Source organism: Bubalus bubalis, chromosome 12, assembly GCF_019923935.1.
Source record: "Bubalus bubalis isolate 160015118507 breed Murrah chromosome 12, NDDB_SH_1, whole genome shotgun sequence".
Taxonomy (NCBI): Eukaryota; Metazoa; Chordata; class Mammalia; order Artiodactyla; family Bovidae; genus Bubalus; species Bubalus bubalis.
In genome coordinates this window covers 70,133,703-70,150,385 of record NC_059168.1, presented here as the reverse complement: position 1 = coordinate 70,150,385, position 16,683 = coordinate 70,133,703, and the positions used below count along the sequence as shown (strand labels likewise).

Below are 16,683 nucleotides of genomic sequence, written 5' to 3'. Positions count from 1 at the left end.
TTTCCTACAGATACCAGAGGGAGCCAATCAGGCCAGGCCAGAGGTGTGAGAGATGAGTGCTCATTAGCATGGAAATCCCTCAGAGTATCAGTGCATCCTGTAGGTCTCCAGAAAGTGTGTGTGTGAACATTTGTGTGTGTGCATGTGTGTGTGAGATCTGGATAGAAGGAGTGGCAGGAGGGCGGACAGGCCCCCTCTTGCATTCTGGCTGACAGAGGAAGAGGGACAGATGGGACGGGTAAAGGCCCACCTGTCGGCCACCTCGAGGAGAGGCAGCACCGTCCACTGCCACAGGCTCAAGCCTTCCAGGGTGGCAACATGCCAGATCATTCGGCTTTGTTCCTTCCCGGTTTTGTTCTCCACCAGCATCAAGGAGACATTTCCCTGCAGGACTCCATGGATGAGCCACGACATTCGGAGCTGCAAGGAAGAGAGGAGTCAGAAGGACAAGGTGTTACTGTTGAAAGGAAACTGTAGGTCGCATTTCTGGAATTCTCAAGGATTTTGCTGGAGACTCAGCCCAGGTCTTCCTGTGAGGAGAGCCGGCCAACCATAGCCTGACTTGGTTCATTGTCTCCAGTTTTCACCAAGGTTCAAGGAGCTGGGAGGGGAAACTGAGGGGCAGTTTCCGAACTTTGTTCAGGTTGATGGCATTATCCTAAATTTCACAGGCTTCTGCCTTCTAAGATCAGTGGGGGTATTAAATGAACTTTCTAAAGAGGATTCAAAGAGTCTTGTCTGTGGTCCCAATTCACTTTGTGACCTTAGGCAAGTGATTTGGTGATTCCATTTCTTTTAGTGATTTAGGTATCAGTGATTTTTATTCCTTTTAAAGACTAATAATCTTATTTGAATGGTACCATGTCATTTGTTAGCTAACTGCAGACCCTCTGACTTGATACCTGTGGCCATTGGTGGGCAAGGGTGAGACAAGAACCTACCTATCAACATTTTAAAATATGATTTCTTTCAGAATGAGGGTGTACACTTTGCCTAAAGCAAGATACAATCATATGTTTTCATTGTATCTTTATTAAAGGTTTCTATGGCATTGTACCCTAAGACATACAAAAGGGAATAATTAATTTATCTCAGAAAGTTTCAGTACAGTCATGCCCAGAGGCAGTATATACTATAAACAAGATCTCTGGTCTTTGTGCTTAAAATAATAGAGGTTGTATGTTTGATAGAAAGTCTATAGCAACATTTAAAACTTAGGACAACCACAGCATATCACTGCCCTAAATATTCCTGTTCAAATCCTTGTAATAGAAATGGCTATTATAGAAAGGAAGACAATATATGTCCTATGGCAACCTGGAGTTTTCATCGGCTATGGTGCCTCCTTTTCTCTGATTCTCATTGTCTGGAGACATGCTTCTTTGTAAATCACTACTCCTTTTCTCTCAGTCTCTAAGTTCACAGTTGCCTCACCATTTGATTAAAGAGGTTACATACCATGAAGCACTTGAAGCAGAAGACCCCCCACTCTGTTGCATACCAATGCTTCACTAACAAGCCACCCCTGGCATTGCAGTGCCCACGTGCTCTTCTATTTCTGAGAGCTGAGCCTGGTGAGCCTGGTCTATATACCCATAACCTCTTCACTTCTATCTTTCCCATCTCCCTGCATCCTGTGTACCAAATACTTGTCTCCACTGCACATCCCTAGCGTAATTTCCCAAATCTGTTACATTTTTTTCACTGGCTCCACTCAGTTTTCTTGAGCAGTCTGGATGCCATGGTTGGAAATTTTAAACCTACTCTTGCTAATGAAACTCCCTCTGCCCTCAGCTCATCATCCTGCAGTGTCCAGCTTGGGATGACGCTTGCCACATACTTTTTGCTTTTTTTGCTCCCTGGCCACAGAATAGTGTTGATTTGGACCGTTGGAGCCTCAGTGTCCTGGATGACTGGTGATACTTATTCATCCGCTGGTGATTTCCACAGCTGATTTCTTAACACATGTGGTATAATGGGTGTTTCAAACTCTTCCTCAAACATTGATTTTGTCACCCTCTGGTCCCCAACACCCAATTTGTTCTTTTGATTCCTACCTTATTGATGAAGATTTACTGTATCAAGTGCATTCTCCTTCAACCTCTTTTTTTCCTCATAGCATAAGTATCTGTTTATCCACCTTCTCTCTTCCTTTCCTGTTTTAGAGGAAGATGTACCCTCTGCTTTCTTCTATGTTAACCCTTTCTCTTTTCACCCTACAACCTCTGTCCTTCCTTTCTTCAGCACCTTCGAAATCTCTCTACTTTCTGGCTCCTCTATCTACAAACAAGATCAGGTTTCACTTCTCCTGGAAAAATATCCTTTATTTGATCCTGCTGGCTGCTCTGGCTTACAATCTATTTCTATATGTCAATTCACATGTTAACATCTTGGAAAACTGGTATGTAACCACTGCTTCAATTTCCTTGTTGCCCATTCTCATAAATCCTTTCAACCTGTCTTTTATCCTCATTAGTCTAAAGTAACATTCACCATGTCCTTTACAACTTACTCATTGTACTCTAGATTCCATAGCCTCCAAACGTGCCTCTCTATCCATTCTTTCTCCCTTCTAAATTCTTTTGTATCTCTCTGTCACATTTTCCTGTTTATCACTGCCATCTGTGACTCTTCAATGGTTTCTCACTCTCTATCAATTAATAGCAAGCCATTCACATTCCTCTATAATCTAGGCAAATAAACTTTCCAGTCATTCAATAGATGTTTATTGAGTACTTTGGCTGAGCCACATGTATCATCCTAGGATGGTCTAAGAGCTCTGGAGTCTGAGAGATCTGGATGCAAAACTTGTTCCTGCCACTTCAGAAAATGTGAAGCTCAGTTCTCTATTCTCTAAGATGGGAATTATTTTAAACTTACAAGGTTCTAGAGACAATTGAATGAGGTAATAAATAGTGGAACAAAAGGTTAAAAAGGAATTCTGGCTGAAGCATGGAGGCAATAGATACTGCATTTCAGTGGAAAGTCTGACAGCACAGTGTGGTACAGGGCTTTCAAGAGAGGTGGATGAAAACAGGGTACACAGTTCTTTATCCCTTGTCCATATATTGGATGTAAAAAAAGTTGGTGGCTGACTACTAGGAGAGAGTTTTGGGAAAGTGCTTTTGGTGTATCATGAGTTCCACCTCACTTTGAGGAAGGCTGTTTCTTCACCCCAACTGATGAGAGAGTGGTTTCAGTGATCCCACATCAAGTACTCGACATTCACCCCCTGCAATTTGGGAGCACAGTGGATTAGTGTCTATCTCTCATCTGGAAAAACCTGAAGTATGAACAAGAGGGTGGTTAGCTTCTCTGATGGCAGAACAGAGGCAGAGTGACAATTTTGGCAAAAGAAAAAAAAAGCATGAGGGCTTGCACATAGGCTACACCAGAGTGAGCTGTGTACAAAGGAGTCCATGTCAGTCATTTCAGATCTTACCTGAGAGGGCTGTTTGGAGGGGAAAATATAACTCAGCAGAAAGCAGCTGCAGGTATACTGAGATGCTCAAGGGCAAGGGAAGGACTAAGTGACCACCTGGACGGGAGAGACACATATGCCCTAGCCAAGGCAACAGATGCCCAGCCATAGTGGAGGGACTGGGGAAAAAGCAGATCTCCAAAGAAACCACAAATATCTCCCCTGTAAGAAATAGTAAATCCTTAAATACTTGTCATGTCTGGAGAATACCAATGAAGATCACCACAACGGGCTGGGCCCAGTAAGAGATTCCCTGTTCCCCTTATCTCTTCTCCTTCCCCACACTTAAGGTCTTGAAGGGTCAGTTAGCAAGAAGAGGAGGAGAGTTAGGTGATGAAGAGAGAGATCAATGACCACCCTCTCCCCAATTTCAGGCTTTTCATCTGCAATAAGGCCAAGCATGGTGGGTGGAGGGGAAAGGACGAAGCTCTGACATCAAAGTGAGAGGGAAGTTTTGATTTCTACATAGGCCTGTGTTTGGGGTTTTGAAGTGACTTTAGGTCTGCATTACCTTAGAGTGACCAGGTAAGTAGTGGGATCTGCTGAAGTTTTTACCCAGGAGTCCACACGTGGGGGCTCAATGAAGCGGGTTCCTAGATCCTCCCCCACTAGCCTACATGCCAGATTCGCACTTGCCATTCATTTTTCTGCTTCTGTGCTTTTGATCCTTTCATTCTTCTACCTGCTCTTCCCTTCTTGCCACATATAAAAAATAAACCTTTTTGTTCATGGAGCCATTTCTTATCTATCTCAGAAATGACCTCCCACTCGTCTGAAATCTTATAACTGAGGCTGGTGGGGGCATCATGGGGTATAGCTCTGCCACCTTGTCTTCCCTCCCTACCCTCAGCCCTCTTGGGCCACTAGTTCCTTCAAAACAGGGACTGCTTTATTGACCTTGGATTCACAGTAGTTGTCAAGTGTACGCACATGACAGGCACGGATCGATGTCAAAAGGAACAAAAATGTACACATACACAGGAAAACCCTCCTCTTTACCAGGTCCTCCTCTCAGGGATGCTAACCAGCTCTGCATCCTGTGATGCTCCTTAGCATTTTCCTGCATTCCAGGGGTCAGATTCCAGGAAAGCGGGGAGGGTCTACCCACTTCACAGCCAATGACTATAGTCAAAACTGCATACCTCTTGGCTGCTCTTAGGAAACTACATTTGAAGTAGATTCTGCTAGTGGTATGAGCATGTTGGTGAGATCTAGTCCTGTCTCATAGACATTGGGTGCCACTGGCCAGTGACTGCTGAGCTTTCTCCATCTTTCTGCACTATTCACTATATTTTATGACAGTAAGCCTGGGCAAGAGAGAACTGGGCTGGCTGCCAAGAGATGGTCCTAAGGATGGCATCCTTAGCTCCTGAGGTGGTGACCCAGGATCCCTCTTGAAAAAGATGACCATTCACTCATTCAGCAAATAATTATTGCATTATCTGCTCTGAACTGATTATGCATATCTTCCCTGCCTTCAGGAAGTTTATTATCTAGTGAGGAAGTCTGAATTTAAATGAATAATGGCAACTGTGCTGAATATGGCAAGGGGGAAAATAATCAGAGCCACTTGACAGTGTAGACATAAGACAGTCAAGGCACTTGACATAAGATAGTCAGGACTTGGGTTAAGATGGCCACTTGATCCAACTGTTCAGTGCTATGGATAAAGAGAAGAATTAAACTTTCATTACAGTATTACCATTTATTTAGACAACATATATCTATAGCCAAACTCAAGCCCAGGGATGCACTGTCTGAGTTTCAGTGAAGTCTAGTTCTAGAAATGGATGCAAAAGGTTTAGAGTAAGATTGCCTACTGGTAGCCAGTGAGCAGCTAGCAAAGCTTGTTTTTCGGCCATTTATGTTTTCATCCATTGACTATTTGGTAAGATGATGTATCCAGGCAGATGCTGTTCTTTCTCAAGATACAGGCAGTGCAGAACATATAGTCTTTCACTTAACCATCTTCACCTGTACTTTCCCCAGTGATTCCAGATTCTGCTTCTAAGAGTCAGTCAGTGCTTTGCCACTCAGGGAGTGATCTTCAGACTGGTATCCATGTTACCTGGGAACTTGTTAGAGATACAGAATCTTTGGCCTGACTCCAACCCTACTGCATTAAAATCTGCAGAGAAGCCTGATACTAGAGAGTAACCTCTAGGGTCTTGTCCTTGTGCTCCTGCGACTTACCCCATTTCCTTTCTAGAAAGTACCAGAAGAATCTTTGTATCAACATTCATTCTCCAGTGGCTTGTCAGACTATCTTTATTTCCTTGCCTGTTGACAATGGGATTACTTGGAGTTTGTGCTCCAAGGCCAACAAAAATTAACTGTATGACTTTAAGCCAACCACTTACCCTTTCTGAATCTCTGTTTTCTTAGAGACAAACTTATGATAATAAACATATACTTCCCTGTTGGCCTTAAAAGGTGGTTATAAAGATTGAATGAATTAAAGAACATGAAAGTAGAGCTCACACTATGGTGAATGAAATGGTTAAACAGGGGTTTTTTTTTCAACCTTTCTGGCAGATTAGAATCACCTGGAAGTTTCTTGCTCCCTCACACCTTGTACTCCACCCCCAGAGGCTCTGACTTAATTAGCCTTTGATAGCTCCTGGGCATTGGCCACTCTTCAGATCTCTCCAGGCAATTCTAAAGTGCAGCCTAGGCTGAGACCACTGGGGAGAGTAAGCTACTTTGTGCAGGAAGCAGCCTGGCCTTCTTGGTGGGGGGTCCATTTTCATCTTGGACTTTGAGTAAGAAGCAATTCGTAAATAGCTAAAAAATGACTTATGATGTGCCCACCATCACTAAGGTAAAGAGTGTTTTTCCTGCAGTGGGGGAGGATGTATTCCTCAGCAGAGGGTCCTCACATGGCTGCTACATTACCCCTGGACAAAGACTCAGAATGACCTTGAGAGTGAGAGATTTGTGGGCTTAGAGTGAATAGGGATAATCTGAGGATGCAAACAGGACCACAACTTTCATCTTGGACCTACAGCGTAAGGTCCTCTCCAATTTCTTAGAAGGACTGGACGACTGATGTCAGTTCTTACAGAATATCTCTTATTAATTACTTGTATCTAAGGACATGACTTGGGAGAAGGCAATGGCACCCCACTCCAGTACTCTTGCCTGGAAAATCCCATGGACGGAGGATCCTGGTAGGCTGCAGTCCATGGGGTTGCTAAGAGTTGGACACGACTGAGCGACTTCACTGTCACTTTTCACTTTCATGCGTTGGAGAAGGAAATGGCAACCCACTCCAGTGTTCTTGCCTGGAGAATCCCAGGGACAGGGGAGCCTGGTGGGCTGCCGTCTATGGGGTCGCGCAGAGTTGGACACGACTGAAGCGACTTAGCAGCAGTAGCAGCAGCAGCAAGGACATGACTTAGTAACTGAGCATGCAACTATACAGAGGGAAGAATGCGATTCCCAGAACAGACTGAAGGCTCAAGAACTTTTCAAACTCTTCCATTTTCTTTATATAGTCCTAGGTTCAAAAACCCTTTTGATACCACTTTATACAGATACTCAAATCAGGTAGACTGGTTTGATCTTGACAGTCAAGTTCAGGTACCCAGAGCAGGCAAAAAGCAGTCTTGGAATTTGATCTTAGTAAGATCAACTTCTCTCTAGGTTGCCTATAGGATAAAGCACTTCATTGACTTTTTATTAAATATTAGAGAGCTGTACTATGGACTTGTATATATTCTGCCTCATTTTACACTCATAACATCCCTTCCTACAGAAATTATCATACCCATTTTTTGGATGTGGAATCTAAAACCATGCACATCATGCATGGTCACTAAGCTCATATACTGCAGACCTGGATTCCATACTACGTGCCATGCTCTTTCCACCGTGTCTATAGCACTATACAAGCGTAACATATTAGGTGATACTTAAATCTTTTGGGTGTGTTATTGTGAAGGTTTTCTAGATGTTTGTTGCTCACAGTGTGGCCTATGAATCATCAGTGCTGGTGTGTCCTGGGAGGTTGTTAGAAATGCAGGTTCTCAGGCCCTACCCTAGACCTGTTGAATCAGAATTTATATTTTAACAAGGTATTATCATAGAAATAATATTGGGGAGAATAATGGAGATAGTGGATTTTAAGCCATTTACAACCTTTTTTTCTGCCTCTGCCAGAAAATTAATAGTTACAAATGTGTGTGTGTCTGTGGGTATCTCAAATGTATTCACACAAATATGAGAAATGCTATACAAATCCTACATAATATTTATGGGATGTAAAACTTGTTGGAACCTGTAACAATAAAGTTTTTACCCTTTCAAGGCCCATTCTAATAGATATAGGCTATAAGTGATAGCTTTTGACTAATAAATTCTTTTACGTGCTGACAGCAAATGAGACAAGTGAAGAGAGACAATGCCAGGAGCACGCCACCAGCAATTACATCTTCTGGCTCCAGCCAGCCCTTTCCAGGCCTTCCCTCCCCTCTCTTGGTGGGCCCTGATAGACTTTCCAATTATGCATCACCAGTGTTTGTCGTTTTATTAATTAAAGTTCTGTATGTAAAGCAGGACCAGCCTTGTGGCTAGGCTTAATGCTATTTTTTTATCTCATGGCCCTTTCCTCCTCCACAGGTAATTACTACAATTTTATGTCTAGAATATGCCCCGTGTTTGCTATGAATATCTCATGGGCAACTTCACAAGATTATCTTGAATCCATAAAAAAAATCAGCATGGAATGGAATGTAGGCTGAAGTTAGACAAAAGAGACCCAATGGTATCCATAATGTCCATTAACATGCAGCACTCTCAAACATAGGGAATGGAATGAGGGGGAGGTGCTATGTTTCTCTGAATTTCTAAAGGGCGGTATATATCCCAGCAGCAGACACAAGACCAAGGACAGATGCTCTAGTGTGTATTTCATTTCAACAGAAGAAGAAAACACTTTTTAACAGACTGTGATGCTCAGAGATGAGCTTGTTTCTAGCGGGTGGGATGGGTACTCCCCCAGTATTCCCCACACTGGGGTCATCCAGTAGTGACTGGATGGCCAGGATTGGGGATATTGTCAAGGACATCCAAGGTTTGAATGGGGGTTAAAGCTTCTTTCTAATCTAAGGTGCCAGGGCTGTAATTCTGGGTATGAATCTGTAATTTTAAGAGTTTTAATGTGGTCTTATTAATTTTAACTGAGACTATTGACACTGCAAAACCCAACATTTTGTACACCATCTTCTAATTCACCTGGAAAAAATAAATACCAACTCTCTAGCTATAAATAGCCTAATGGAAAATCAACCCAACTCAGCACGAGGCAGGCCAGATGTGGATTTCTGATAACAAGCAAATAAAATATGCTGGGAAATACTTGCAATTACAGAGGCTTAAGGAATGCTGGATTCCTGGCCATGTAAGAGACTTAAAAGATTGAGATTGTTTCTGAAAACAGCACCCCATGTCTTTCCTTCTTTCTCAGGCATCACAGTGAAGCCAGAGAACACCCAGCCAGGGTCATCCACATGCCCCCTTAGTAAAAACACAGCAAGCAGTGAAGATTATGTACAAAAATAATAACTGTGGGATTCCTAGCTGGTGAAGTTACAAAGTTATGGCTATATTATTCCTTCTTTGGCCTTTTCTTTTCTAATATTTTTATAATGAACATCTATTACTTTTGATAACTAGAACAGACTCAGTGTAAAAGCATATTTTTTGAAGAATAATATTGATCTAGGAAAGAATAATATTAAGCAAAGAAAGAAGATACGAAATGCTTATATGGTATGATTTATATAAATCCTTTATCTATCCCTCTGCTCAAATCTACATTTATCTGTCTGGACAGAAATGTACAAATATGGTGAAATGGACAGAAATATGTACAAAAAAAGGGGTTATCTTTGGAGGGTAAGGTTGTGGGCAATTTCAATTTTCTTCTTTATATTTTCCTAATATCCTACAGTGAATGTAGAGCACTTTTGTAATCAGAAGAAACAATAAATGCTATACTAAAAACGGCATCAAGGGAGGATTCTGATATCACTGGAAAGTGGGAAAAGAGTGCCATCTTTCCACCACTTTGAGGAGGATCTAGTTCTTGCTTGAACTGTGGGCTTTGCAAGGAAGACTAAGGGGAAGTGGGAGCTTCTGGGGAATGAGGTCGGGTCATGCTGTGGCTCTGGAATCAGAAAGAACATTTCTGTCTTTACTTATGACATAATATTGACTCATAAGCTGGAATTAAGATTGCCGGGAGAAATATTAACAACCCCAGATATGTAGATGATACCACTCTAATGGCAGAAAGTGAAGAGGAACTAAAGAGCCTCTTGATGAAGGTGAAAGAGGAGAATGAAGAAGCTGGCTTGAAACTCAACATTCAAAAAAGTAAGATCATGGCATCTGGTCCAATCATTTCATGGCAAATATAAGGGGAAAAAGTGGAAGCAATGACAGATTTTATTTTCTTGGGCTCCAAAATCATTGCAGATGGTCACTGCAGCCATGAAATTTAAAGACGTTTGCTCCTTGGAAGGAAAACTATGACCAACCTAGACAGTGTATTAAAAAGCAGAGACATCACTTTGCCAACAAAGGTCTGTACAGTCAAAGCTGTGGTTTTTCCAGTAGTTATGTATGGATGTGAGAGTTGGACCATAAAGAAGGCTGGATGCCAAAGAATTGATGCTTTTGAGCTGTGGTGCTGGAAAAGACTCCTGAGAGTCCCTTGGACAGCAAGGAGATCCAACCAGTCAATCTTAAAGGAAATCAACCCTGAATATTTATTGGAAGGACTGATGCTGAAGCTGTGAAGCTCCAATACTTAGGCCACCTGATGCAAAGAGATGACTCATTTGAAAAGACCCTGATGCTGGGAAAGATTGAAGGCAAAAGGGGATAAGGGAGGCAGAGGATGAGATGGTTAGATAGCATCACTGACTTAATGGACATGAATTTGAGCAAACTCTGGGAGATAGTAAAGGACAGGGAAGCCTGGTGTGCTGCAGTCTATGGGGTGACAAAGAGTTGGACACAGCTTAAGGACTGAACAACAACAACAAATCTCAGGGCCTCAGTCTTTATCTGTGAAATGGGGCTAATCATACTCTCCTTATAGAGTTGCTGGGAGACTTAAGTAAGATTATGTAAGCCCAGTACCCAACTTACCAAATACATTTATCAATGTTAGTTCCTTCTTCCTGTATTGGAAAAAGCAGGCAGGGAATAAGTTTAGAAATAAACAGCTCACACAAACAGAATAGGACAGGATGAAGGATGCTGTATTAAGATTTTCAGTCCAGTGTTTTATCTTCCGGGCCCCCTAGAGGATTATCTTTCCAATCTGTGTGAAGAAAACAATGTTTTCTTTTGAATTACACTGTAATGAGGTGATCTTGGGCAGACAGCCTCCTCTGTGCCTCAGTTTCCCTGTGGGTGATAGAGATGATGCTGAGAAATAGCTTTAGAAATCCTTATACTGGGGAACAGGATCGACTCAGTGAAATGAAATTCCTACAATCTTCATAAACAGCCATCAGAAAGAATCAGTTCTAATGAGGTGGATGAAACTGGAGCCTATTATATAGAGTGAAGTAAGCCAGAAAGAAAAACACCAATACAGTATACTAATGCATATATATGGAATTTAGAAAGATGGTAACGATAACCCTGTGTGTGAGACAGTAAAAGAGACACAGATGTATTTAACAGTCTTTTGGACTCTGTGGGAGAGGGCGAGGGCGGGATGATATGGGAGAATGGTATTGAAACATGTATGTTATCACATGTGAAACAAATTGCCAGTCCAGGTTCGATGCATGATACAGGGTGCTCAGGGCTAGTGCACTGGGATGACCCAGAGGGATGGGATTGGGAGGGAGGTGGGAGGGGGGTTCAGGATGGGAAACACGTGTACACCCATGGTGGATTCATGTCAATGTATGGCAAAATCAATACAATATTGTAAAGTAAAAAAATAAATGAATAAATAAAACTGTGATTAAAAAAAGAAAAAAAAAGAAAGAGAATGGACTTCAGGCATCTTCAGGTGTCTGTAGGACCCATAGCCACTCAGGGAGTATATTTATTCCCTGGGGAGAGTGTGCTTTCAACAGGTTGGCCCCTGTGTATCCTGGCCACATGAATGATCGCCACTAGTGGGAGACACGAGGGCGTTTGATTAACAGATAGACTTGGAATGGGACCTAAACCTAAATCTCTGCCAAGTGCCCAGGAGGTTTTTTATTCACACCCGTGAGCCTTGACAGTAATTCTTCTATGCCTCAGTTTCATCATGTAATGGCTGAGGTATTAATTTTGAATGACTCAAAGGTATTAAATTAATTATGTCCGACTGTAATTACAATGACTGTTGATTACTTTAGCCCATTAGCATGTGTTCTGGCAGCATCAACCACATCGCAGGAAGTGGTGGCAGAATGCTAGGTTCCAGCGGCTTCCCAGCTCTAGGGACTAAGGTAAGAATGATTTTGGCCCCACATCTCAGTAGGGCCATATTTGTTGGGTCCTTGAGACTCAATGAGGAGTCACCTTGTTTGTGCTCATCCTGGACCATGGCCATGCTCACGATTGAGAGGCTGCACAATTAATTAATTAATTAGGATGAAGCAGGTACGTTGGGCACATCCCCCCAGTGCTAATGATCAGCATTGTGCAAAATAATGCTCCCAAGCTGCCTGCATTGCTAATTGACTCAGAGGAGAAATAAGAATATAGCCTGTCTGAATTTATGTCAGCAGTGACTTCTTCACACCTATGCAGAGTAAGAAGAGGGATCATAATAATTGCTGCCATTCATAAAAGATTGAAGAGAATACAAAGAGTTTTTGCATTTTAATCTAATTCTCGCAGCAAGTAACACAGGCATTTTTATTCCCAATTAGGGACACTGACTGACTTGAGATCCTATGGCTCATTACATGGCAGTGTTGGGACTCACACTCAGGTGACCTGAGTCAAGTCCAATGATGTTAAGAGTGTTTGCAGGATTGGCCTAGGAGTTGGACAGACCTGTTTTGAATCCTGGTTCTGCCTCTTAATAGCAAAGGTGACTAGTAAGTCACTTAAGCTTTTGAAGTCCCAGGTCCTGCATCAGTAAATGGGGCAACAATTCCTTACAAGTCTCTTTTGGTAATGAGATAAGGCAAGTGACCTGCTTAGCACAGTGCCAGCCACATGGGAGGGGATCACTATTTTAAAAAAATACAGTAGTCCTCTTATCAGCCATTTAACTTGCTGTAGTTTCAGTTTCCCGAGGTCAAGTTCAGTCCAAAACTATTATATGGAAAATTCCAGAAAAAAACAATTCTTAAGTTTTAAATTCTATACCATTCTGAGTAGCAGATCGAAACAATGAAAACTCATGCTGACCCCCTCTGTCTCGCCTGAGACATGAATCATCTTTTTGGCCACTGTATCCATGCTGTACACACCAGCCACCTGCTAGCATAGGAAAAAATATAGGATATACAGGGTTTGGTACTATCCGTGGTTCCAGGCATCTGCTAGTGGTCTTAGAACATATCCCATCCTTTGATGGGGGGTGGGTACTGCACACCTTTAGTTACTTTACGGTTATTAAGGGTCCCTCCCTTAGCCCCAGACTAAAGGAAGGTTTCTTTCTCCTAGGAGTACAAAGATTTAGGGTGTCTGAGGGCTCTAGTTAAGAATTTTGGCTTGCGTTTTGTAACATAGCCAAGTGATTCATAAGTAACTTGGAGACCAGGACCTGTCATATTGGAAGTAAGTGTTCTTAATTTTCTGCTGAATAAACACTCTTAAAAGATCCCAGATTCCTGTGGTCTGTCTCCTGCATGGCTGGCTGGTTACATGGTGGGTTTGAGAGGAATACTTGCTGGCTCGCCGCCTGAGTGAGGACCTCCCGCCAGCCATCTGTGTGTCTGTCCAGCCCAGCCAAGTGCCATGCTACCTTTCTGGCCCTGTCCTGGCAGCTGCCACGCTTCTTGTCCTGAGGGTGAGGACCCTCGCTTAACTCTCCAGATTGAGGGTCATTGGATAGGGCAGGTCCAGCCTTTGATCTTGGAGTCATCACAAAAGTCAGATACTAATAGTAACAGCAGCCGTTACCTGCAATGCAGGAGCTGCAGGAGACATGGGTTCGATCCCTGGGTCAGGGAGATCCCCTGGAGGAGGAAATGGCAACCCATTCCAGTATTCTCACCTGGAGAATCCCACAGACAAAGGAGCCTGGCGGGCTTTAGTCCATGGGGTCGCAAAGAGTCAAACATAGCTTAGCACACATGTATACACACAGCAGTGGAGAAGCAGAAACCACACTTATTAAACATCTACTATGTGGCCAGATACAGGCTGGGCACTTTTCTAACTTGTCTACTTGTTTATCCCAACAGCTCTGCAGAGGACCCTGAGGCTGAGAAAAGTGAGGTGACTTGCCCAAGGTCACCCTGCTAGAAAGTGGCAGGATTCTACCAAGGACTGCGGGACCTCAAGGAGCTGCTCCAACCACCATACCACACTGCCTTCATGATGCTCCTTTTGCCCTGGCCCCAAATGGTCAGCTGGGTTCCTCTAGACACAGGAGATGTCGTGCTTGTTGGGCCATAGGGCAGGAGGCAGGCAGCTGCCTGGGGCCACCATGCTACTCTGACTTGCTTCAGATGTCAGCGTCACCCCATGGGAGCCAGAGGGAAACTGCTTCCTGCCGGGCCCACCACGATGTCCTGGGCAGGGATGGACCACCCAACTGGGTATTGCATAGCTACCATGGAGTTCTGTCTCTGCTTCTTCAAGGCTCCCCAAAGCAAGAAAAGGAGGGGTGCAGAGAACAGAGGGTGTGAAAACAAGCCCTGGTGAGTCTAGCTGCATTTGCTCTTGATTTAGGCAAACACTGAAGCCTGGAACTACCCAAAGATGAGAGGGATTTGCTGCTGAGTTGGTGAGCATTCTGTCACTGCAGTGGATGTCACACTGTTAGATGAGATGGGAGTTGGATATCCAGTCCAACTCAGGTTAGTGGAGGGATCTAAGGAGGGTACTGCCCCAGTCTGCCCCTGAGCTTGGCACTGGGCCCTCACTGTTTACAAAGAGGGTCTCTACGGTCACCAAAGGTGTCTGTGCAGCATCACTTGGCCACACAGGGGCAAAGGCTGTCCTAGGTGGACTCAGCAGGAAACTGCTTTTTCCTCTACCAGTCAACACTCCGCAGAGACTGAGGGGAGGACAGTGAATAGGAAGAGGGCAAGGGGCACTTTGCTTCCCCCAGGCGGGCACATGTTCAATGCAGAAGATGGGATGGATTCGGGACACAACAGCTTTATTCAGGATCAAGCTCACGAGGCCTCTTGAAATAGCCTCTCCTTCCTGATTTGCTAAAATAAGTGAGAGCACGTGAGGCTGGGAACAACACACACACAAGGCACGAATAACACCGGGCTTCTGCGGGTAAGCGGCAATGTTCCCTTGGTTGCCTAGGAATTAGACCCAGTGACTAGTCCCAGCTTGAGGAGAGATGAAGCGGGTAACTAGTCTGTTACAAAATGGTTGGTATGACTTTCCTCCCTGTCTCTGGAGATGAGGACCCCGTGGTGAGGAGGATGGGGTCTCTGGATGAGGTGAGAGCCATGCCAGTCCTCAGGGATGCCTCCAAGGCCCACGTCAGCTCCCCGGAAGCTGAGAAGGTACCATCTGCCCCTGGCAGGGGCAGGGTAATGTGACAGAAAGAGCACAGGGCTCAAGTCATAAGACCTGAGTTTGATCCTGATTTTGTATGTACTGGCTGTGCACATTGGGGACATTACTTTCCTGTCTTGAGGAGATGGGCTGTTCTCTTCCATGGGCCGCCCTGCATGCACCCTGACCCAGATCACGGGCGGAGCAACCCCTGACACATAGGATCTTCTCCAGGAAGTGAGCTACATAGAATATTCTCAGCATCTTTAGCCCCTGCTTGTGAGGGTTTGGTGGGGTTGACACAGGAAGAGCCCCTCAGCTTTTGTATTTTCCCTTGCCCCAAGTCATCCTGTAGTAATTATGATTACTCTTATTTTTCTTTTCTTGACCATTCCAAGGGGGATTTTGCCATTGAATTAATTAACTGTTAAAACCCAGGGGTCTCAAAGTTCCTTTCCTCTTCCTATCTGGAAGTCCTATTTGTTTACCCAAGGGGAGGGAGTGAGGCCAGCCTGACTAAGCCCCATCAACAGAGCCATGACACTCACTGAGATGCGGGTTTACACTGAGATGCTGGAGAACGTCTCACCAGCCAAATCCCCAGGAAAGGATGGGCTCTGTGTCCAGGAATAAGCGCCAGCAGTCTGGAAAGCCTTACAATATCAACCAGAGAGCAATTTGCTGAAAAACTCCCTGGCTTCCTGCCACAAGAGGCTCCTTCCTAGTGGAGCTTTGCACAGAATTTAATGGACAGCAGAGGGCAATTCCAGAGGCCAAACTCCTCTCCCACCTTCTTCTGTCCATATTCATTGGTTTTAATGACTGAATGGAGGTCTCCTTCCCTGTGGACTAGATAGCCCATGTCGACATGGAGGAGTCCCACTGGTCACCTTCTGCCCTGGTCTCAGCAGCTCCCAGTCACTAATCAAAGCTTTTATCACTACAGGGCAGATGCCAGAGACAGAAAGGCCAGGTGTGTTCCAGCCCCAGGGTGTGTGTGTCTGAGTGTTCGCACATGCGTGTATGGAGAGGACAGAGGTGGCTGCAGCTTCAGCAAGGTCAGAAAACCAGTAGCCGGGAACTGGCCTGCCCTAGGGTATCAGCATAAATTAAGTGGGTCATCTCCCACTTCCTGGGTCCCTTTCATTTCTGCAGCTCATAGAAGGAAAACTACTTCTACATTGTGGAGGGGGAAAGAGATTGAGGGAAGCCCACTTCCCCCCTTCTCCCCCCAGGCCTTGTTCCATCCTGAGAACATGGTTTAAAATATTCTAGTCACAGCTCAGGCTATTCAAATAAAATAGAATTTCAAACCACACGGGGCTTGTTGAGACATTCAGTCTGCTAGGATGTGTGAAAGGCAGGGGGAGGGGCGGAGACGGCCCCTGCCACTCTCCCGTCCTTTTTATTACCAGCAGCTGCAATGCTAGACACATCCCAGTGTGTGTCCCCACCCGGGGGACGCGAGCAGTTCTGACACCACATGCCACAGTGCAGAGCCATGGAGGTGGCAGCGTCTGCACCAAGGCCAGGCAGTGGAG

At 44.4% G+C, this 16,683-nt stretch overlaps 1 protein-coding gene across 1 annotated transcript in view; it reads right to left on the bottom strand.

The window, feature by feature from the left end:
* Positions 1-16,683, bottom strand: part of ALK (ALK receptor tyrosine kinase) — a 737,626-nt gene that overhangs the window by 92,430 nt on the left and 628,513 nt on the right. The window contains exon 9 of the mRNA XM_006061052.4: positions 251-420. Within this exon, the coding sequence (XP_006061114.3) occupies positions 251-420 (170 nt within the window). The remainder of the gene's footprint in view (positions 1-250; positions 421-16,683) is intronic.